Here is a 23,839-nt window from a genome sequence, read left to right as displayed (position 1 = left end):
GCAGGGGTTGCAATTGCAACCGGCCCCATGCTCCAGGCCTGTGTGGCTCCCCTGTACACCTGGATAGGAGGGACGGCGGGGGCAACATGAAGAGAAATCACTGTCCTCCTTTTTCCTCCTGTAGCTGCAGGAGGAAAATGGAGGAGATTGGTTCCTCTGTATGCTGCCCCCCCCCCCCACTCCTCCTATCCAGTTCACTTGTGTTCTGCTGTCCCCCCCGTGCTCCCTCTCCTCTCCTGCCGGCTGCTGCAGGGGGTGTGTCACAATAGAGAACCAGGAACGGGGTTGGTAAATATGTTATGCCCCATACACACGTGCAGATTATCTGCAGACTTTTGTCTGCAGACTTACATTTTCTATGTAGTGCAAAGGCCTGCCGGATTGCATACAAATTGAAAGTGTTTAGGTTTGACCTCATATTATATGGTTTTGGTAAGTCTGCAGATAATCTGCACGTGTGTATGGGGCATAATTTACCAGCTCCTTCCTTTTCTGAATGGACAGAGTCATAGTCAGTCACATTGTAAAAAGAAAAACTGTATTTTTGACTTAACGTAAAATCCTTTTCTCTTAAGCTCATTGACAGATGCAGGACTGATATCTTGATATCCGTAGGGTTATACTGCCCCCTACAGGAGAAGGACACTAGGCAGGAAAAAAGTTCTGGCCACACCCATGGGCAGTCCCAGGGGGTATATCCTCTCTCTCCCTGCCACAGGATGTCAGTTATGTAACAAAGCAGTGTCAGAGACTCAATAATAGAGGGGCGGGTACTGCGTCTGTCAATGAGCTTAAGAGAAAAGGATTTTACGGTAAATCAAAAATCCAGTTTTCTCTGTCACTCATTGACAGACGCAGGACTGATATCTTGATATCCGTAGGGACGTCCCAAAGCAGTGCCATAAATGAGGGGTGGGATAACAGAAATAAAATCCAATCCAGAAGGCCAAAACAGAGCCAACCAGAAGACCAGAGGACTCATCGAAACAAGCAGATGAGACCCACCTGAAAAAAACAGAACCCCCGAGGTAGACCAAAGGTCCCCTCAAACAGCGGCCTGCAAAACCTTGCGGCCGAAAGAGGCATCCACCGATGCCAGCACATCAACCTTATAAAATTTTGGTAAAGGTATGAACCGACGACCAGGTAGCCGCCTTGCAAACCTGAAGCACCGACGCCTGAGAGACCATTCCCCTTGATCCAAGGTCTGACGGCTGAGAAAGTCCGCCTGCCAATTTTCCATGCCCGGAATGTGAACTGCAGAAACCGTTCCGCCCAATGAAGAATGCCGGCCACTTCTACGGCCGCCAGAACACTCTTGGTGCCCCCCTGGTGATGGACATAAGCCACGGCCGTGGCATTGTCCGACTGAATCCGAACCGGGTAGCCCAGAAGATGCTCGATCCAGTGAACCAGGCAAAACCTGATCGCTCTCAGTTCCAACCAGGGGCGTAACTACAGGGGTTGCAGGGGTTGCAATTGCAACCGGGCCCCATGCTCCAGGGCCTGTGCGGCTCCCCTGTACACCTGGATAGGAGGGGCGGCGGGGGCAGCATGAAGAGAAATCACTGTCCTCCTTTTTCCTCCTGTAGTTGCAGGAGGAAATTGGTTCCTCTGTATGCTGCCCCCACCACTCCTCCTATCCAGATCACTTGTGTTCTGCTGTCTCTGGGCCCCTGTGTGCTCCCCTGGTCCCCCCCCCCTCCGACTGTGCTGACCCCCCCCCCCCCCCCGCACTGTGCTCCCTCCCCTCTCCTGCCGGCTGCTGCAGGAGATGTGTCACAATAAAGAACCGGGAAGGGGTCAGTAAATATGCAATTTACCAGCTCCTTCCTTTTCTGAATGGACAGAGTCATAGTCAGTCACATTGTAAAAAAATAAAATAAAATGATAAAAAATAATACAAATACCAAAATATAAAAACTACTGACACCAGTGGGGGAACTTCCAGGATCACAAAGGACCCTGGCATTCTACCATCGTGGGGAGGCCCCAAGATGGCAGGAAGGGGCCCCCTGCAGAACTTGTGAAAGGGTCCCGCTGCAGGACCGTAATAAAGGGCCCCGCAACAAGAGTAAAGGGCCCTAGTGGGAAGAGCCCCAGGCTTGAAGGGAATGGCCCCGGCCAGGGGTCCGGGGGGCCCTTCATGGTTTCTTGCATCGGGGCCCTGAAGGTTCTAGTTACGCCTCTGGTTCCAACACATTTATCGGCCACCTGGATTCTTCCAGGGACCAGAGCCCCTGAGCAGCCAGAGACTCCCTGGTCCGCTCGCTCAGCCGGATCCGATTGTCCAGGGAATCGGGATTCCGGTTCCATTTGAGAAGAATCTCCTTTTGGAGAGTCCGTGTATGAAACTGAGCCTGCGGAGACTCCGCACAGAAGAGGAAGTCGTCCAGCAATGGGGCAGCGTCCAGTGCGGCGTCACAAACAAACTGTAGCCCCTTCACCATTTGCTCCATCAAATCCGTCGTGGCAGGGGGGAGACTTCTCCTCTCCAGATCATGGCGTAACAGCTTGGCCCATTCCAACAATGTCTGTGAAACCAGAGCAATGGTAGGAAACCGGTGGATCCACCAAAGGTGGCACTGTCCATTTTATAAGGAGGGACTTTTCAAACGGGTAGCGCCTAGCAATCCGTTTGGGCATCCCTGGGGGTCGTTTTGGAGGAACCCACTCCTTCTTAATGATATCGTCAAAGCATTTGGGAAAGGGAAACACCTGCGCCACCCTGGAGGGCTTGCGAGTGCCAAAGGAAATTTCTGTATGAGCTGCATCCACAGGTGCAACCTCCAGTTTTAGGGTCTCCCGGACTGACACAATCAGTGCGTCCACCAGTGCCTTGTCTTGCGCTATGGCGGAGGCAGAGAGGTCATCCTCACTATCAGAGGAGACGGGGCGCGAGACAGCAGCCCCAGAGGAGGAACCCGCAGCAGCGACCGGCTCAGGATCAGAATCTGAATGTCTATTAGATCTTTCCAGGAAGGGGAAGGACAACAACAACACACATCCCATACACTGACTCAGTGTTGGGGGGCTTAGTATGTCCGGCTGTTGTCCTTCCCCTTCCTGGAAAGTTCTAATAGACATTCCGTGACGTTTGGCAATACTCTGGAGCAGAGGTAAGTAGTGTGGAGTCGCAGAGAAATTGGACGCCAGAGATTCTCAGGTCAGCTGTGTTGTTGACCCCGTGTGCGTCCACAATGGAGGTGAGCAGGCGCTGCTCATGCTGATTGGAGCAGAAGAGTGAAGGAGAGGATATACACCGATCGCACTTTGATTGGAGACGTTGGATCCTTTTTGCCCTCACAGAGCGGTTTGTTTCGGATTTCACATCAAGCGATTAGAGACGTCTTTTCACTGAACTCTTTATATTGTTAGCGCCTTATTTTACCCCATATTGTTATACTGGTATTTGTGTGTATTATACTGGTATTTGTGTGTATTGTTATACTGGTATTTGTGTGTATTATACTGGTATTTGTGTGTATTATACTGGTATTTGTGTGTATTATTGTTATACTGGTATTTGTGTGTATTATACTGGTATTTGTGTATATTATACTGGTATTTGTGTGTATTATACTGATATTTGTGTGTATTATACTGGTATTTGTGTGTATTGTTATACTGGTATTTGTGTGTATTATTGTTATACTGGTATTTGTGTGTATTGTTATACTGGTATTTGTGTGTATTATTGTTATACTGGTATTTGTGTGTATTATACTGGTATTTGTGTGTATTATACTGGTATTTGTGTGTATTATACTGGTATTTGTGTGTATTGTTATACTGGTATTTGTGTGTATTATTGTTATACTGGTATTTGTGTGTATTATACTGGTATTTGTGTGTATTATACTGGTATTTGTGTGTATTATACTGGTATTTGTGTGTATTGTTATACTGGTATTTGTGTGTATTATTGTTATACTGGTATTTGTGTGTATTATACTGGTATTTGTGTGTATTATTGTTATACTGGTATTTGTGTGTATTATTGTTATACTGGTATTTGTGTGTATTATACTGGTATTTGTGTGTATTGCTATACTGGTATTTGTGTGTATTGTTATACTGGTATTTGTGTGTATTATTGTTATACTGGTATTTGTGTGTATTATACTGGTATTTGTGTGTATTGTTGTTATACTGGTATTTGTGTGTATTATTGTTATACTGGTATTTGTGTGTATTATACTGGTATTTGTGTATATTATACTGGTATTTGTGTGTATTATACTGATATTTGTGTGTATTATACTGGTATTTGTGTGTATTGTTATACTGGTATTTGTGTGTATTATTGTTATACTGGTATTTGTGTGTATTATACTGGTATTTGTGTGTATTATTATTATACTGGTAGTTGTGTGTATTATACTGGTATTTGTGTGTATTATTATTATACTGGTATTTGTGTGTATTATACTGGTATTTGTGTGTATTATTATTATACTGGTATTTGTGTGTATTATACTGGTATTTGTGTTTATTATTATACTGGTATTTGTGTGTGTATTGTTATACTGGTATTTGTGTGTATTATTGTTATACTGGTATTTGTGTGTATTATACTGGTATTTGTGTGTATTATTATTATACTGGTATTTGTGTGTATTATACTGGTATTTGTGTGTATTATTATTATACTGGTATTTGTGTGTATTATACTGGTATTTGTGTGTATTGTTATACTGGTATTTGTGTGTATTATTGTTATACTGGTATTTGTGTGTATTGTTATACTGGTATTTGTGTGTATTATTATTATACTGGTATTTGTGTGTATTATTATTATTTTTTTTTTTTTTTTTTTTAAGTAATTTTTATTGGAATTTTAAGTTAACAATTTCAACAATAACATTTACAATTATTTGTTACTTCGGACTCATTGCTGGGTACATGGAGCAACAGTTAAGCAAATGAAGAAAATTATGAGAATTACAGGAGTACCAGGTAACAGTTAAATGAGAAAAAACTATTAAAGGATATATATATATAAAAAAGAAAAAAATGATTGAATAAAAACACAGCATCCCCAATCCGCCTACCCCCAATGGGAACTATCTGTAAGCGGATTGGTTGCCGTGTACTGAGGTTTATTAGGGAATGGACATTGGAACCAATTGATCTGAACTATAATGGAGATTTAGATATCACATTTCTTTAGGTAAGTAGAGGCTCTTGGGGTTGTTTAACCAAATTTGCCGTTTCTTTTTAAATGTATTAGTAGATGAATTTTTGTATGATAAAAGCAGTTGGTACGGTGCTTGTATATTCAGTCTGGTGGAAACATATACTCGAAAGTAACATTACCTACAAGAATAATAGACTACTATAAAATAAGACGATCGGCCGAAGAGTGGATAAATTAAGGTTACCATTATTATAATAACCTTCCGTTGCATCTCAGGTGTGTGTATTATTATTTATCAGTCACATAGTTACACATTTGATGCCTTTGATGTGGGAAGACATTTAGGTGATAGCAGCAGCTTTACACATTTTGTCACATTGGAAGCGTACAATTATTTTTGTTTTCAACCTTCAAGTATCATCTGGTTGAACCACCAGGAAGAGGAGGAGGCACAGGAAGAGGAGGAGGAGGCACAGGAAGAGGAGGAGGAAGCACAGGAAGAGGAGGAGGAAGCACAGGAAGAGGAGGAGGAAGCACAGGAAGAGGAGGAGGAAGCACAGGAGGAGAAGGAAGCACAGGAGAAGGAGGAAGCACAGGAAGAGGAGGAAGCACAGGAGGAGGAGGAAGCACAGGAGGAGGCACAGGAGGAGGAGGAGGCACAGGAGGAGAAGGAGGCACAGGAAGAGGAGGAGGCACAGGAAGAGGAGGAAGCACAGGAGGAGAAGAAAGCACAGGAAGAGGAGGAGGCACAGGAGGAGAAGAAAGCACAGGAAGAGGAGGAGGCACAGGAAGAGGAGGAGGCACAGGAAGAGGAGGAAGCACAGGAAGAGGAGGAGGCACAGGAAGAGGAGGAGGCACAGGAGGAGAAGAAAGCACAGGAAGAGGAGGAGGCACAGGAGGAGAAGAAAGCACAGGAAGAGGAGGAGGCACAGGAAGAGGAGGAAGCACAGGAAGAGGAGGAGGCACAGGAAGAGGAGGAGGCACAGGAAGAGGAGGAAGCACAGGAGGAGAAGAAAGCACAGGAAGAGGAGGAGGCACAGGAAGAGGAGGAGGCACAGGAAGAGGAGGAAGCACAGGAGGAGAAGAAAGCACAGGAGGAGGAGGAGGCACAGGAAGAGGAGGAGGCACAGGAAGAGGAGGAGGCACAGGAAGAGGAGGAGGCACAGGAAGAGGAGGAGGCACAGGAAGAGGAGGAGGCACAGGAAGAGGAGGAAGCACAGGAAGAGGAGGAAGCACAGGAGGAGAAGAAAGCACAGGAAGAGGAGGAAGCACAGGAGGAGAAGAAAGCACAGGAGGAGGAGGAGGCACAGGAAGAGGAGGAGGCACAGGAAGAGGAGGAGGCACAGGAAGAGGAGGAGGCACAGGAAGAGGAGGAGGCACAGGAAGAGGAGGAGGCACAGGAAGAGGAGGAGGCACAGGAAGAGGAGGAGGCACAGGAAGAGGAGGAAGCACAGGAAGAGGAGGAAGCACAGGAAGAGGAGGAAGCACAGGAAGAGGAGGAGGAAGCACAGGAAGAGGAGGAGGAAGCACAGGAAGAGGAGGAGGAAGCACAGGAAGAGGAGGAGGAAGCACAGGAGGAGAAGGAGGAAGCACAGGAGGAGAAGGAAGCACAGGAGGAGAAGGAAGCACAGGAGGAGAAGGAAGCACAGGAAGAGGAGGAAGCACAGGAAGAGGAGGAGGAAGCACAGGAAGAGGAGGAAGCACAGGAGGAGGAGGAAGCACATGAAGAGGAGGAGGAACCACATGAAGAGGAGGAGGAACCACATGAAGAGGAGGAGGAAGCACATGAAGAGGAGGAGGCACAGGAGGAGGAGGAGGAAGCACAGGAGGAGGAGGAAGCACAGGAGGAGGAGGAAGCACAGGAGGAGGAGGAAGCACAGTGTCTGGATGGTTAATAGATTAGCAATGAAACGTGTGATTAGAATCTTCGCTATCTTTCATCGGAGTGGTGAGGAAGAAGTTACCTGATAACACGGTTCGACAAACCTTCATCTGCGATGATATTCCTGCCGGATTCTCATTGGGAGGTCACAGCACCATTTGTGGAATTATTGGTTCATCTTCATTGATGGGACAATATTCTCAGATGTTCTATGGACACCCAACAACTGACCCAGAGCCTTTAATCCAATAGATGGGGCCAGGAGCCCCCTTTATTAAGATCATAAATACATGAGATGGGACCAGCCACCGGTCATTAGTACAACGATTGTCAGGATTCACAGTGTATGGGCATCAATTTCCTTCATCACAATCATGGTACAGTGCAAGAAGAATATCCGATTCCAACTATCTGTGCAAAAATATCACCCAGACCCACTGAGGCCGGGCCTGAGACTATTATTACTATTTGTAGAGGAAGAGAGAAAGACATCACACAGCGAGACTGAACAGAGACACCCCACAGGAGAGATGGAGCAGAGGAAGACACCAAGTAGAGAGATTGACCTGAGAATAGAGAGATGGTACAGAAACTGACCTGAGAGAGACACCACACAGTGACTGACCAGAGGGTCAGCAGAGATAAAGGCACCACGCACAAAGACAGAGTGAGCAGAGAAAGAGACATTGTACAGAGACTGACCTGAGAGCAGAGAGAGACCGCGCAGATACGGTACAGAGACTGACCTGAGAACAGAGAGAGACAGTGCAGAGACGGTACAGAGACTGACCTGAGAGCAGAGAGAGACAGTGCAGAGACGGTATAGAGACTGACCTGAGAGCAGAGAGAGACAGTGCAGAGACGGTATAGAGACTGACCTGAGAATAGAGAGACGGTACAGAGACTGACCTGAGAATAGAGAGAGAGAGAGACGGTACAGAGACTGACCTGAGGATAGAGAGAGATGGTACAGAGACTGACCTGAGAATAGAGAGAGAGAGACGGTACAGAGACTGACCTGAGGATAGAGAGAGAGACGGTACAGAGTCTGACCTGAGAACAGAGAGAGAAACGGTACAGAGACTGACCTGAGAATAGAGAGAGAGACGGTACAGAGACTGACCTGAGAACAGAGAGAGACGGTACAGAGACTGACCTGAGAGTGAGCAGAGACGGTACAGAGACTGACCTGAGAATAGAGAGAGACGGTACAGAGACTGACCTGAGGATAAAGAGAGATGGTACAGAGACTGACCTGAGAACAGAGAGACGGTACAGAGACTGACCTGAGAACAGAGAGACGGTACAGAGACTGACCTGAGGGGGAGCAGAGAGTGACCCCAGAAAGGGCATGGAAGTCATCTAGACACAAAAAAAAAGCTGCCAGGAAGACACTATTGGCTAATTAGAGACTTTGTACAGAGACCGTTTGTAATAAAATATTGTGATCTCTGTGTAACCTTCATACATACGCAGTATACCGTACATCCATCTATTCCCTCTATAGGAGGTATGTCCTTCACACACATACCCGCCTATAGAGGATTTACCTCCTTCACACATACCCGCCTATAGAGGATGAACGTCCTTCATGTTACCATCTATAGAGGATATACGTCCTTCACACATACCCGTCTATAAAGGATGTACGTCATTCATATGGTACCGTCTATAGAGGATGTACGTCCTTCATATGGTACCGTCTATAGAGGATGTACGTCCTTCATATGGTACCGTCTATAGAGGATGAACGTCCTTCATATGGTACCGTCTATAGAGGATGAACGTCCTTTATATGGTACCGTCTATAGAGGATGAACGTCCTTCATATGGTACCGTCTATAGAGGATGAACGTCCTTCATATGGTACCGTCTATAGAGGATGAACGTCCTTCATATGGTACCGTCTATAGAGGATGTACGTCCTTCATATGGTACCGTCTATAGAGGATGTACGTCCTTCATATGGTACCGTCTATAGAGGATGTACGTCCTTCATATGGTACCGTCTATAGAGGATGTACGTCCTTCATATGGTACCGTCTATAGAGGATGTACATCCTTCACACATACCCGTCTATAGAGGATGTACGTCCTTCATATGGTACCGTCTATAGAGGATGTACGTCCTTCATATGGTACCGTCTATAGAGGATGTACGTCCTTCATATGGTACCGTCTATAGAGGATGTGTGTCCTTCATATGGTACCGTCTATAGAGGATGTACGTCCTTTATATGGTACTGTCTATAGAGGATGAACGTCCTTCATATGGTACCATCTATAGAGGATGAACGTCCTTCATATGGTACCGTCTATAGAGGATGTACCTCCTTCACACATACCCGTCTATAGAGGATGTACGTCCTTCATATGGTACTGTCTATAGAGGATGAACGTCCTTCATATGGTACCATCTATAGAGGATGAACGTCCTTCATATGGTACCGTCTATAGAGGATGTACCTCCTTCACACATACCCGTCTATAGAGGATGTACGTCCTTCATATGGTACTGTCTATAGAGGATGTACGTCCTTCATATGGTACCGTCTATAGAGGATGAACGTCCTTCATATGGTACTGTCTATAGAGGATGTACGTCCTTCATATGGTACTGTCTATAGAGGATGAACGTCCTTCATATGGTACCGTCTATAGAGGATGTACCTCCTTCACACATACCCGTCTATAGAGGATGTACGTCCTTCATATGGTACCGTCTATAGAGGATGTACGTCCTTCATATGGTACCGTCTATAGAGGATGTACGTCCTTCATATGGTACTGTCTATAGAGGATGAACGTCCTTCATATGGTACCATCTATAGAGGATGAACGTCCTTCATATGGTACCGTCTATAGAGGATGTGTGTCCTTCATATGGTACCGTCTATAGAGGATGTACGTCCTTCATATGGTACTGTCTATAGAGGATGAACGTCCTTCATATGGTACCATCTATAGAGGATGAACGTCCTTCATATGGTACCGTCTATAGAGGATGTACGTCCTTCATATGGTACTGTCTATAGAGGATGTACGTCCTTCATATGGTACCGTCTATAGAGGATGTACGTCCTTCATATGGTACTGTCTATAGAGGATGTACGTCCTTCATATGGTACCGTCTATAGAGGATGAACGTCCTTCATATGGTACCGTCTATAGAGGATGTACGTCCTTCATATGGTACCGTCTATAGAGGATATACATCCTTCACACATACCCGTCTATAGAGGATGAACGTCCTTCATATGGTACCGTCTATAGAGGATATACCTCCTTCACACATACCCGTCTATAGAGGATGAACGTCCTTCATATGGTACCGTCTATAGAGGATATACCTCCTTCACACATACCCGTCTATAGAGGATGTACGTCCTTCATATGGTACTGTCTATAGAGGATGTACGTTCTTCATATGGTACCGTCTATAGAGGATGAACATCCTTCATATGGTACCGTCTATAGTGGATATACCTCCTTCACACATATCCGTCTATAGAGGATGTACATCCTATATATGGTACCGTCTTGTCTGTAGATCTATTACCTCGATATTGCACTCCTATATACAGAACACATTGTGTGCCGCCTACACTGTATATACACAATAATACAATATATACATTATTCTACACAGAATACCATATACATCATCTATACAGCTCTCTGTGTATATAGGAACAGAGAGGGGGGAGGGGGAAACAACATTGGATAAACCCATACAGCTGGACTTGAGTGGGAGGAGTCTAGAGAGATAAGCCCCACCCTCTGAACATTGCAGGGTATAGCAGACCGAATATGGAATATTCCCACACCTCCAGTTACACTTTCCAGGAGCTGTACCACAATACAGGACAATAGTGGTATGGGGTACACTCCATTCCCAGCATGCACCGGCCCAAGACACTCCATCCATGGAACATTCCGGTCCCAGCATGCATCGGCCCAAGAAACTCCCAGCCTATTGGAATCCAGCTGTGAGCATTGCCGAGCGTTGGCCAAAGAATTAAAGACTCCGATGAGGGTTATGGTAGGCTAAAGACACTCTCCCCTACCCCCACCCAGTAATGGCACAAGGCCCTCATTGGATGGAGCCCCGCAGGCCCCCCGATTCCTCCGGATATAAATTATATTAATGTAATGCTGATCTGTGATTGGCTGATTTTTGGGGCAGTACAGCCAGAACACACATAGTCCAAAGAGTTTCAGAACAAAGAGAACAGCTGATCATTCCGAGGTTCACTGAACCCACCAATGTCTGAGCCCCCCAAATATCCATCGTATGGAAGATTCCCAACGTCTGAGCCCCCCAAATATCCATCGTATGGAAGATTCCCCACAGAAGTCTGTCTGATCGGGATAAAGACGGGATTGTCCACAAGATATTCACACATCTACAGATAGAAACGGGATCTCCCATTAGGACAGCGATGATCCTCCTAATGTTCCTTCCACCTGAAAAGACAACAGAAGGCCATAAGAGAGAGACCTACAAAGTACTATGAGAGGGTGAGGTCATTGTGAGGTCATTGTGATGTCATTGTGAGGTCATTGTCCACAGCAACAGATCCTAAACCACCAAGAATTCCTCAAAATACCCATGCGACTTCTCCTCGCCAATGTTTCTGCCCCCTGTGCCCTCTCCCATATCTCCGCAGCCCGTCCCCCTCCCCTCACCAATGTCTCTGCGGCCTGTCCCCCTCCAATGTCTCTGCTGCCTGTCCCCCTCCAATGTCTCTGCGGCCCGTCCCCCTCCAATGTCTCTGCGGCCCGTCCCCCTCCAATGTCTCTGCGGCCCGTCCCCCTCCAATGTCTCTGCGGCCCGTCCCCCTCCAATGTCTCTGCGGCCCGTCCCCCTCCAATGTCTCTGCGGCCCGTCCCCCTCCAATGTCTCTGCAGCCTGTCCCCCTCCAATGTCTCTGCGGCCTGTCCCCCTCCAATGTCTCTGCGGCCCGTCCCCCTCCAATGTCTCTGCAGCCCGTCCCCCTCCAATGTCTCTGCTGCCTGTCCCCCTCCAATGTCTCTGCGGCCCGTCCCCCTCCAATGTCTCTGCGGCCCGTCCCCCTCCAATGTCTCTGCGGCCCGTCCCCCTCCAATGTCTCTGCGGCCCGTCCCCCTCCAATGTCTCTGCGGCCCGTCCCCCTCCAATGTCTCTGCGGCCTGTCCCCCTCCAATGTCTCTGCGGCCCGTCCCCCTCCAATGTCTCTGCGGCCCGTCCCCCTCCAATGTCTCTGCGGCCTGTCCCCCTCCAATGTCTCTGCGGCCCGTCCCCCTCCAATGTCTCTGCGGCCCGTCCCCCTCCAATGTCTCTGCGGCACGTCCCCCTCCAATGTCTCTGCGGCACGTCCCCCTCCAATGTCTCTGCAGCCCGTCCCCCTCCAATGTCTCTGCGGCCTGTCCCCCTCCAATGTCTCTGCGGCACGTCCCCCTCCCTTCTCCAATGTCTCTGCGGCCCGACCCCCTCCAATGTCTCTGCAGCCCGTCCCCCTCCAATGTCTCTGCGGCCTGTCCCCCTCCAATGTCTCTGCGGCCCGTCCCCCTCCAATGTCTCTGCGGCCCGTCCCCCTCCAATGTCTCTGCGGCACGTCCCCCTCCAATGTCTCTGCAGCCCGTCCCCCTCCAATGTCTCTGCGGCCTGTCCCCCTCCAATGTCTCTGCGGCACGTCCCCCTCCCTTCTCCAATGTCTCTGCGGCCCGACCCCCTCCAATGTCTCTGCGGCACGTCCCCCTCCAATGTCTCTGCAGCCCGTCCCCCTCCAATGTCTCTGCGGCCTGTCCCCCTCCAATGTCTCTGCGGCACGTCCCCCTCCAATGTCTCTGCAGCCTGTCCCCCTCCAATGTCTCTGCAGCCCGTCCCCCTCCCTTCTCCAATGTCTCTGCAGCCCATCCCCCTCCCTTCTCCAATCTCTCTGCAGCCCATCCCCCTCCCCTCTGCAGTGTCTCTGCAGCCCTTCCCCCTCCCCTCTGCAGTGTCTCTGCAGCCCGTCCCCCCTCCCCAATGTCTCTTTAGCCCATCCCCCTCCCCCCAATGTCTCTGCAGCCCATCCCCCCTCCCCAATGTCTCTGCGTCCCCCTCCCCTCTGCAGTGTCTCTGCGCCCGTCCCCCTCCCCTCTGCAGTGTCTCTGCAGCCCATCCCCCTCCCTTCTCCAATGTCTCTGCAGCCCATCCCCCTCCCTTCTCCAATGTCTCTGCAGCCCATCCCCCTCCCCTCTGCAGTGTCTCTGCAGCCCGTCCCTCTCCCCTCTGCAGTGTCTCTGCAGCCCATCCCCCTCCCCTCTGCAGTGTCTCTGCAGCCCGTCCCTCTCCCCTCTGCAGTGTCTCTGCAGCCCATCCCCCTCCCTTCTCCAATGTCTCTGCAGCCCGTCCCCCTCCCCTCTGCAGTGTCTCTGCAGCCCGTCCCTCTCCCCTCTGCAGTGTCTCTGCAGCCCATCCCCCTCCCCTCTGCAGTGTCTCTGCAGCCCGTCCCTCTCCCCTCTGCAGTGTCTCTGCAGCCCATCCCCCTCCCTTCTCCAATGTCTCTGCAGCCCGTCCCCCTCCCCTCTGCAGTGTCTCTGCAGCCCATCCCCCCTCCTCTCCCGCATTTCTGCAACCCGTCCCCCTCCCCTCTCCCGCTTGATCCCCAAGCAGCCTGGAACCAATCAGACGTCACTTACTCTGTCTGTTCTCCTCCCGCCGGCCTCCTGCAATTCAGCTCTTTCCTGATCAGACGCAACAAGAACTGAGAAAAAAGACAAAATGACATCATAGAGAAAGTTCTGACATCAGACAAATGATGTCATACACAGCGGTATGGAAACACAGAAGAAGCATGGCGGGAAAGAACGCGTGGTCCATCGAGTCCGCACTTTTTTTTTTCTTTTTAGGTGACATCACACAGAAAGGTGACATCACAGTCTGGAAAATTCTACCATAATGGTGACAATAAAGAGAAGGTGACATCACAGGCAGAAATGACATCATACATAAGGGGACACCGCAGCCAGTGCTATGAGAAGCTAAATATAGAGACAGGGCAGCAGTACGATGTATACATGTGATGTCATATATAAGTGATGTCATATATATATGTGATGTCATACATACATGTGATGTCATATATAAGTGATGTCATACATATATGTGATGTCATATAGAAGTGATGTCATATAGAAGTGATGTCATATATATATGTGATGTCATACATACATGTGATGTCATATATAAGTGATGTCATACATATATGTGATGTCATACATAAGTGATGTCATACATATATGTGATGTCATATATAAGTGATGTCATACATACATGTGATGTCATACATATATGTGATGTCATATAGAAGTGATGTCATACATATATGTGATGTCAGAGAAGATCGGAGGTTAGGACTCATCACAGGAGGTCAGATCTGGCTCACACCGGTTTCCATCATTCAGACAAATACTCACCAACAAGGCGAAGGCATCGCTCATCATCAGCATGAAGAAGACGTTGTGCCAGCCGTACGGAGACAGAAGTCCCGCCAACAGCGGGCCGAGAGCAGCACCTGGAGGGAGAGGAGGAGAATCACTATGGAGGAGAGGAAGGGAACACCGGGATGGTGGAAGGAATGGTGGATACAGTGATGGATGAATGCCAGAAAGGGAACATGGCGAGGAGGAATGCACTGAGGAGGGGGTGGGGGGGGGGGTACTGGGGGTAGGAATGTGAAGAAGGGAACACTGGAGGGAGGGGTGCCTGGAAGGAAAAACTGGAAGGAACATTGGGGAATAGATTCCCGGTAGGGAACTTTCAAAGGAATTTTATGGAACAGATCCCAGGAAGGAACATTGGGGGGGGGGGGCGGGAGATCCCAGGAAGGGAACACTGGAAGGAGTGATACCAGGAAGGAACACTGGGGGGGGGGGGAGATCCCAGGAAGGGAACACTGGGGGGGGGGGTGAGATCCCAGGAAGGGAACACTGGGGGGGGGGGGTGAGATCCCAGGAAGGGAACACTGGGGGGGGGGGGGGGAGATCCCAGGAAGGGAACACTGGGGGGGGGGGTGAGATCCCAGGAAGGGAACACTGGGGGGGGGGGGGGTGAGATCCCAGGAAGGGAACACTGGGGGGGGGGGGGGGAGATCCCAGGAAGGGAACACTGGGGGGGGGGGGGGAGATCCCAGGAAGGGAACACTGGGGGGGGGGGGGAGATCCCAGGAAGGGAACACTGGGGGGGGGGGGGGAGATCCCAGGAAGGGAACACTGGGGGGGGGGGAGATCCCAGGAAGGGAACACTGGGGGGGGGGGTGAGATCCCAGGAAGGGAACACTGGGGGGGGGGGAGATCCCAGGAAGGGAACACTGGGGGGGGGGGGGAGATCCCAGGAAGGGAATACTGGGGGGGGGGGTGAGATCCCAGGAAGGGAACACTGGGGGGGGGGGGGAGATCCCAGGAAGGGAACACTGGGGGGGGGGGTGAGATCCCAGGAAGGGAACACTGGGGGGGGGGGGGGTGAGATCCCAGGAAGGGAACACTGGGGGGGGGGGGGGAGATCCCAGGAAGGGAACACTGGGGGGGGGGGGGAGATCCCAGGAAGGGAATACTGGAAGGAATGATACCAGGAAGGAACATTGGGGGGGGGGGGGAGAGATCCTGGGAAGGGAATGCTGGGAAATGGAAGAGGTGGGAATATTCTGGGTGATCAGTTGGAGGAAATGGTAAAGTTGGGGTCTCACCTATAGATCCAGTACCGTCTATAATGGCCGTCACTGTAGACAGAGCGTGTGCGTTTCCCTTTAGTGACTTGTGTGTCCCCTGTGAAGAGATGGAGGAGATTTTATTTTGGGAAGGAGAAGATCTCAGACACTCGCAGGGATCGGATGAAATCGGTTATAACCGCCATAACTCTCCACCCACATTAGACAAAGAGTCATCTAAAGTGATGGGTTGTCCGGCTGTAGGAGGGGCATACACTATGACATCACAATGATAGAAATGAAGACTCACCAGGTCGGCGGACACGGCGGTTGTGATGAGGGAATACGGCCCGTTCACCAGCGCTCCGCACACCAACAACATCACTGGAAGGTACAGGGACAGTTAGTGACAATGACATTCACTATGAATATACAGAGGGACAGACATTGGACTATGGAGGCAAGGAGAGCCTCTGCTCTGCCCATAACCACCAATCAGATCGCAGCTATCATTCCAATGTTGTACAATGAGAGCTCTGATTGGTCAGTGTGACGCTTGTCCTTCCTCCACAGAAAACTTTAATACTCACACACGGTGAACACGGGACCGGTCTTACTGACAGCAGAGAAGAAATAGAGCTGGAAATGGAGAGACAAGAATCAGGCGCTGATCTACAGAACACCACCCATAGAGACCAACCGTCATTGTATACATTACATCACACTGCAGGCAATACCAACTTATACAGCATGAGGTCACTGCTCTGCTAGGGATGACCCCTCCCCTCTATACAAGATCCCTCCCATCTGACCTCATCTGTGTTATAGATCAGTGTGATGTCATCTGTGAGGTCACTGCTCTGCCAGGGGTGACCCCACCCCTCTATACAAGATCCCTCCCATCTGACCTCGTCTGTGTCTTATAGAGCAGTGTGAGGTCATCAGTGATGTCACTGCTCTGCCAGGGATGACCCCTCCTGTCTAAATCCGATCCGGTTGGGTGTTTGGATAGCTTGGTGTAAAAAATGCCCGGTATTTTCCTATCTCGGGGTCGGTACTCACAGTGGGGGCGGCACACAGAAGCATGACTCCGCAGGTTGTGGCGCGTTTGTGAGATTTATCGGAGATCACACCGGCTAGAATTCCACCTATAAATGGAAGAAAACCATATTCATTGTATCATTGTGTACTGGTCATCCTCACCAGTCCCTGAACCCGTTACTACCCACCAGACCCTGAACCCGTTACTACCCACCAGACCCTGAACCCGTTACTACCCACCAGTCCCTGAACCCGTTACTACCCACCAGTCCATGAACCAACATCATTTACTACCCACCAGTCCTAGAACCAACACCCAACACCATTTACTACCCACCAGTCCATGAATTAACACCCTTTACTACCTATTAGTCCCTGCACCATCCACATTCCTTTACAGCCCATCAATCCTTCCCTCCAATTCTCTACCTGCCATGTTCTTTACTACCCTCCAAGCCATGCACCAATCACAATCTTTACTACCCCCATTCTGCCTTCCAACCCCTCCACACTTTTTGCTACCATTTAAAGCTTACATCAACCACACATTACTGGACTCCTATTCCTCCACCATCCCCACTATTTACTGCTCACCAACCCCCCCACCATCCCCAACCCCCCCACCATCCCCAACCCCTCCACCATCCCCAATCCCTCCACCATCCCCACTATTTACTGCTCACCAACCCCCCCACCATCCCCAACCCCTCCACCATCCCCAATCCCTCCACCATCCCCACTATTTACTGCTCACCAACCCCCCCACCATCCCCAACCCCTCCACCATCCCCAATCCCTCCACCATCCCCACTATTTACTGCTCACCAACCCCCCCACCATCCCCAACCCCTCCACCATCCCCAATCCCTCCGCCATCCCCACCATTTACTGCTCACCAATCCCCCCACCATCCCCAACCCCTCCACCATCCCCACTATTTACTGCTCACCAATCCCTCAACCATCCCCACCCTTTACTACCCTCTATCAATTACACCCCTTATTAACCCCACCCCCTCACTCACACCCTTAAAATACCCACCAGTCCCTCTACCAATGACACCTTGTAATAGCCTTCAATCCTACCAAACCTGTATTTGCAGTCTTCAACGCAATCTACCACACTTTACTACCGAGCAATCCCTACACCAACCACAGATGGTTTACCCTCCAATACCTTTGCAACTCTCCAAACCCCTCACAAGCCACACCCTTCCCTATTCTCCAAACCCCTCACAAGCCACACCCTTCCCTATTCTCCAAACCCCTCACAAGCCACACCCTTCCCTATTCTCCAAACCCCTCACAAGCCACACCCTTTACTATTCTCCAAGCCCCTCACAAGCCACACCCTTCCCTATTCTCCAAACCCCTCACAAGCCACACCCTTCCCTATTCTCCAAACCCCTCACAAGCCACACCCTGTACTATTCTCCAAACCCCTCACAAGCCACACCCTTTACTATTCTCCAAGCCCCTCACAAGCCACACCCTTCCCTATTCTCCAAACCCCTCACAAGCCACACCCTGTACTATTCTCCAAACCCCTCACAAGCCACACCCTTTACTATTCTCCAAGCCCCTCACAAGCCACACCCTTCCCTATTCTCCAAACCCCTCACAAGCCACACCCTTTACTATTCTCCAAGCCCCTCACAAGCCACACCCTTTACTATTCTCCAAGCCCCTCACAAGCCACACCCCTTACTATTCTCCAAGCCCCTCACAAGCCACACCCCTTACTATTCTCCAAGCCCCTCACAAGCCACACCCTTTACTATTCTCCAAGCCCCTCACAAGCCACACCCTTCCCTATTCTCCAAACCCCTCACAAGCCACACCCTTCCCTATTCTCCAAACCCCTCACAAGCCACACCCTTTACTATTCTCCAAGCCCCTCACAAGCCACACCCTTTACTATTCTCCAAGCCCCTCACAAGCCACACCCCTTACTATTCTCCAAGCCCCTCACAAGCCACACCCTTCCCTATTCTCCAAACCCCTCACAAGCCACACCCTTCCCTATTCTCCAAACCCCTCACAAGCCACACCCTTCCCTATTCTCCAAACCCCTCACAAGCCACACCCTTTACTATTCTCCAAGCCCCTCACAAGCCACACCCTTTACTATTCTCCAAGCCCCTCACAAGCCACACCCCTTACTATTCTCCAAGCCCCTCACAAGCCACACCCTTCCCTATTCTCCAAACCCCTCACAAGCCACACCCTTCCCTATTCTCCAAACCCCTCACAAGCCACACCCTTCCCTATTCTCCAAACCCCTCACAAGCCACACCCTTTACTATTCTCCAAGCCCCTCACAAGCCACACCCTTTACTATTCTCCAAGCCCCTCACAAGCCACACCCTTTACTATTCTCCAAGCCCCTCACAAGCCACACCCTTCCCTATTCTCCAAACCCCTCACAAGCCACACCCTTCCCTATTCTCCAAACCCCTCACAAGCCACACCCTTTACTATTCTCCAAACCCCTCACAAGCCACACCCTTTACTATTCTCCAAGCCCCTCACAAGCCACACCCCTTACTATTCTCCAAGCCCCTCACAAGCCACACCCTTTACTATTCTCCAAGCCCCTCACAAGCCACACCCTTCCCTATTCTCCAAGCCCCTCACAAGCCACACCCTTTACTATTCTCCAAACCCCTCACAAGCCACACCCTTTACTATTCTCCAAGCCCCTCACAAGCCACACCCTTTACTATTCTCCAAGCCCCTCACAAGCCACACCCTTTACTATTCTCCAAGCCCCTCACAAGCCACACCCCTTACTATTCTCCAAACCCCTCACAAGCCACACCCTTTACTATTCTCCAAGCCCCTCACAAGCCACACCCCTTACTATTCTCCAAACCCCTCACAAGCCACACCCTTTACTATTCTCCAAGCCCCTCACAAGCCACACCCTGTACTATTCTCCAAGCCCCTCACAAGCCACACCCTTTACTATTCTCCAAACCCCTCACAAGCCACACCCTTTACTATTCTCCAAGCCCCTCACAAGCCACACCCCTTACTATTCTCCAAGCCCCTCACAAGCCACACCCCTTACTATTCTCCAAACCCCTCACAAGCCACACCCTTTACTATTCTCCAAGCCCCTCACAAGCCACACCCTTTACTATTCTCCAAGCCCCTCACAAGCCACACCCTTTACTATTCTCCAAGCCCCTCACAAGCCACACCCTTTACTATTCTCCAAGCCCCTCACAAGCCACACCCCTTACTATTCTCCAAACCCCTCACAAGCCACACCCTTTACTATTCTCCAAGCCCCTCACAAGCCACACCCCTTACTATTCTCCAAGCCCCTCACAAGCCACACCCTTTACTATTCTCCAAGCCCCTCACAAGCCACACCCTTCCCTATTCTCCAAGCCCCTCACAAGCCACACCCCTTACTATTCTCCAAGCCCCTCACAAGCCACACCCCTTACTATTCTCCAAGCCCCTCACAAGCCACACCCCTTACTATTCTCTTAGCCCTCCAAGTTTCTTTACTAACCTCAGATTCCTTCACCAATCATACTCTTACAGATTCCCAATCTCTTACCAACCCCACCCTTTATTACCCTCCATCTACCCATCAATCTCTCCACCAATAGCGCCCTCCTCCGAATCCTGCCATCTGGTCTTCCAAAATACTCCGAACTTCAAACTCACCAAAAATTCCACCCACATCGAAGAGAGTGGACATGTCCCCAGCATGACGAGCGTCCATCCCACCTATCAGGGGAAGAAGATGGCGGAAGACTGATTATACCGACCAATGGGGAGACGGATCATAGGATGGATGCAGGGCAAGGAGGAGTTTTATGTTACCAGTGGGAGGAGCTCCGTGGAAGGAGGAGTATTGTAGGATATCGCAGTGTGAAAAAGGAGCAGCAGGAGAAGATATGTGAAGCAGCAATTGGGGTTCCAAGAAATAATAGGAGGTGGTGTCAGAGAGGAGGAGCCTCTAGGCAGAGGTGGGAGGAGTTATATTGGGCAGAAGAAGTAGTCCTGTCCAGTAATAGGAGTATTAGAGGCAGTTATATGGTAAAGGGGAGGAGTTCTATGGAGGATCTCTCTGGATACGGGGCAGATTTCATGGGTTTGGAAGATGCAGTGGGAGGGTTTCTGGGGATGGTACTCACCGGCATTTGCCATGTACAGGGGCAGATTTTATGGGTTTGGAAGATGCAGTGGGAGGGTTTCTGGGGATGGTACTCACCGGCATTTGCCATGTACAGGGGCAGATTTTATGGGTTTGGAACATGCAGTTGGAGGGTATCTGGGGATGGTACTCACCGGCATTTGCCATGTACAGGGGCAGATTTTATGGGATTGGAAGATGCGGTTGGAGGGTTTCTGGGGATTTGGTACTCACCAGCATTTGCCATGTACAGGGGGAGATTTTATGGGTTTGGAAGATGCGGTTGGAGGGTTTCTGGGGATAGTACTCACCGGCATTTGCCATGTACAGGGGCAGATTTTATGGGATTGGAAGATGCGGTTGGAGGGTTTCTGGGGATTTGGTACTCACCGGCATTTGCCATGTACAGGGGCAGATTTCATGGGTTTGGAAGATGCGGTTGGAGGGTTTCTGGGGATGGTACTCACCAGCATTTGCCATGTACAGGGGCAGATTTCATGGGTTTGGAAGATGCAGTTGGAGGGTATCTGGGAATAGTACTCACCGGCATTTGCCATGTACAGGGGCAGATTTCATGGGTTTGGAAGATGCAGTTGGAGGGTATCTGGGAATAGTACTCACCGGCATTTGCCATGTACAGGGGCAGATTTCATGGGTTTGGAAGATGCGGTTGGAGGGTTTCTGGGGATGGTACTCACCGGCATTTGCCATGTACGGGGGCAGATTTTATGGGTTTGGAAGATGTGGTTGGAGGGTTTCTGGGGATGGTACTCACCGGCATTTGCCATGTACGGGGGCAGATTTTATGGGTTTGGAAGATGTGGTTGGAGGGTTTCTGGGGATGGTACTCACCGGCATTTGCCATGTAATGGGCAGATTTTATGGGTTTGGAAGATGCAGTTGGAGGGTTTCTGGGGATAGTACTCACCGGCATTTGCCATGTACAGGGGCAGATTTTATGGGTTTGGAAGATGCAGTTGGAGGGTTTCTGGGGATAGTACTCACCAGCATTTGCCATGTACAGGGGCAGATTTCATGGGTTTGGAAGATGCAGTTGGAGGGTATCTGGGAATAGTACTCACCGGCATTTGCCATGTACAGGGGCAGATTTCATGGGTTTGGAAGATGCAGTTGGAGGGTATCTGGGAATAGTACTCACCGGCATTTGCCATGTACAGGGGCAGATTTCATGGGTTTGGAAGATGCGGTTGGAGGGTTTCTGGGGATGGTACTCACCGGCATTTGCTATGTACAGGGGCAGATTTTATGGGATTGGAAGATGCGGTTGGAGGGTTTCTGGGGATAGTACTCACCAGCATTTGCCATGTACAGGGGCAGATTTTATGGGTTTGGAAGATGCGGTTGGAGGGTTTCTGGGGATGGTACTCACCAGCATTTGCCATGTACAGGGGGAGATTTCATGGGTTTGGAAGATGCGGTTGGAGGGTTTCTGGGGATGGTACTCACCGGCATTTGCCATGTACAGGGGCAGATTTTATGGGTTTGGAAGATGCGGTTGGAGGGTTTCTGGGGATGGTACTCACCGGCATTTGCCATGTACAGGGGGAGATTTCATGGGTTTGGAAGATGTGGTTGGAGGGTTTCTGGGGATGGTACTCACCAGCATTTGCCATGTACAGGGGCAGATTTCATGGGTTTGGAAGATGCGGTTGGAGGGTTTCTGGGGATGGTACTCACCAGCATTTGCCATGTACAGGGGCAGATTTCATGGGTTTGGAAGATGCAGTTGGAGGGTATCTGGGAATAGTACTCACCGGCATTTGCCATGTACAGGGGCAGATTTCATGGGTTTGGAAGATGCAGTTGGAGGGTATCTGGGAATAGTACTCACCGGCATTTGCCATGTACAGGGGCAGATTTCATGGGTTTGGAAGATGCGGTTGGAGGGTTTCTGGGGATGGTACTCACCGGCATTTGCCATGTACGGGGGCAGATTTTATGGGTTTGGAAGATGTGGTTGGAGGGTTTCTGGGGATGGTACTCACCGGCATTTGCCATGTAATGGGCAGATTTTATGGGTTTGGAAGATGCAGTTGGAGGGTTTCTGGGGATAGTACTCACCGGCATTTGCCATGTACAGGGGCAGATTTTATGGGTTTGGAAGATGCAGTTGGAGGGTTTCTGGGGATAGTACTCACCAGCATTTGCCATGTACAGGGGCAGATTTCATGGGTTTGGAAGATGCAGTTGGAGGGTATCTGGGAATAGTACTCACCGGCATTTGCCATGTACAGGGGCAGATTTCATGGGTTTGGAAGATGCAGTTGGAGGGTATCTGGGAATAGTACTCACCGGCATTTGCCATGTACAGGGGCAGATTTCATGGGTTTGGAAGATGCGGTTGGAGGGTTTCTGGGGATGGTACTCACCGGCATTTGCCATGTACGGGGGCAGATTTTATGGGTTTGGAAGATGTGGTTGGAGGGTTTCTGGGGATGGTACTCACCGGCATTTGCCATGTAATGGGCAGATTTTATGGGTTTGGAAGATGCAGTTGGAGGGTTTCTGGGGATAGTACTCACCGGCATTTGCCATGTACAGGGGCAGATTTTATGGGTTTGGAAGATGCAGTTGGAGGGTTTCTGGGGATAGTACTCACCGGCATTTGCCATGTACAGGGGCAGATTTTATGGGTTTGGAACATGCAGTTGGAGGGTATCTGGGGATAGTACTCACCGGCATTTGCCATGTACAGGGGGAGATTTCATGGGTTTGGAAGATGCGGTTGGAGGGTTTCTGGGGATGGTACTCACCGGCATTTGCCATGTAATGGGCAGATTTTATGGGTTTGGAAGATGCAGTTGGAGGGTTTCTGGGGATAGTACTCACCGGCATTTGCCATGTACGGGGGCAGATTTTATGGGTTTGGAAGATGTGGTTGGAGGGTTTCTGGGGATGGTACTCACCGGCATTTGCCATGTAATGGGC

The 23,839-nt window shown here is 50.0% G+C and overlaps 1 protein-coding gene across 1 annotated transcript in view; it reads right to left on the bottom strand.

The window, feature by feature from the left end:
- Window positions 1-11,344: 11,344 nt before the first annotated feature.
- The window catches only part of SLC37A1 (solute carrier family 37 member 1), a 78,608-nt gene continuing 66,113 nt past the window's right edge, over window positions 11,345-23,839 (bottom strand). The window contains exons 12-19 of the mRNA XM_082244950.1: window positions 20,419-20,481; window positions 16,757-16,842; window positions 16,285-16,333; window positions 16,005-16,078; window positions 15,734-15,812; window positions 14,466-14,563; window positions 13,689-13,753; window positions 11,345-11,489 (exon numbers count right to left, since the gene is read on the bottom strand). Of these exons, the coding sequence (XP_082101076.1) occupies window positions 11,474-11,489; window positions 13,689-13,753; window positions 14,466-14,563; window positions 15,734-15,812; window positions 16,005-16,078; window positions 16,285-16,333; window positions 16,757-16,842; window positions 20,419-20,481 (530 nt within the window). The 3' untranslated portion in view covers window positions 11,345-11,473. The remainder of the gene's footprint in view (window positions 11,490-13,688; window positions 13,754-14,465; window positions 14,564-15,733; window positions 15,813-16,004; window positions 16,079-16,284; window positions 16,334-16,756; window positions 16,843-20,418; window positions 20,482-23,839) is intronic.

The sequence above is a fragment of the Pelophylax lessonae genome (assembly GCF_965119305.1).
Source record: "Pelophylax lessonae genome assembly, chromosome: 2".
NCBI lineage: Eukaryota > Metazoa > Chordata > Amphibia > Anura > Ranidae > Pelophylax > Pelophylax lessonae.
This window is presented reverse-complemented; position numbering and strand designations above follow the sequence as displayed.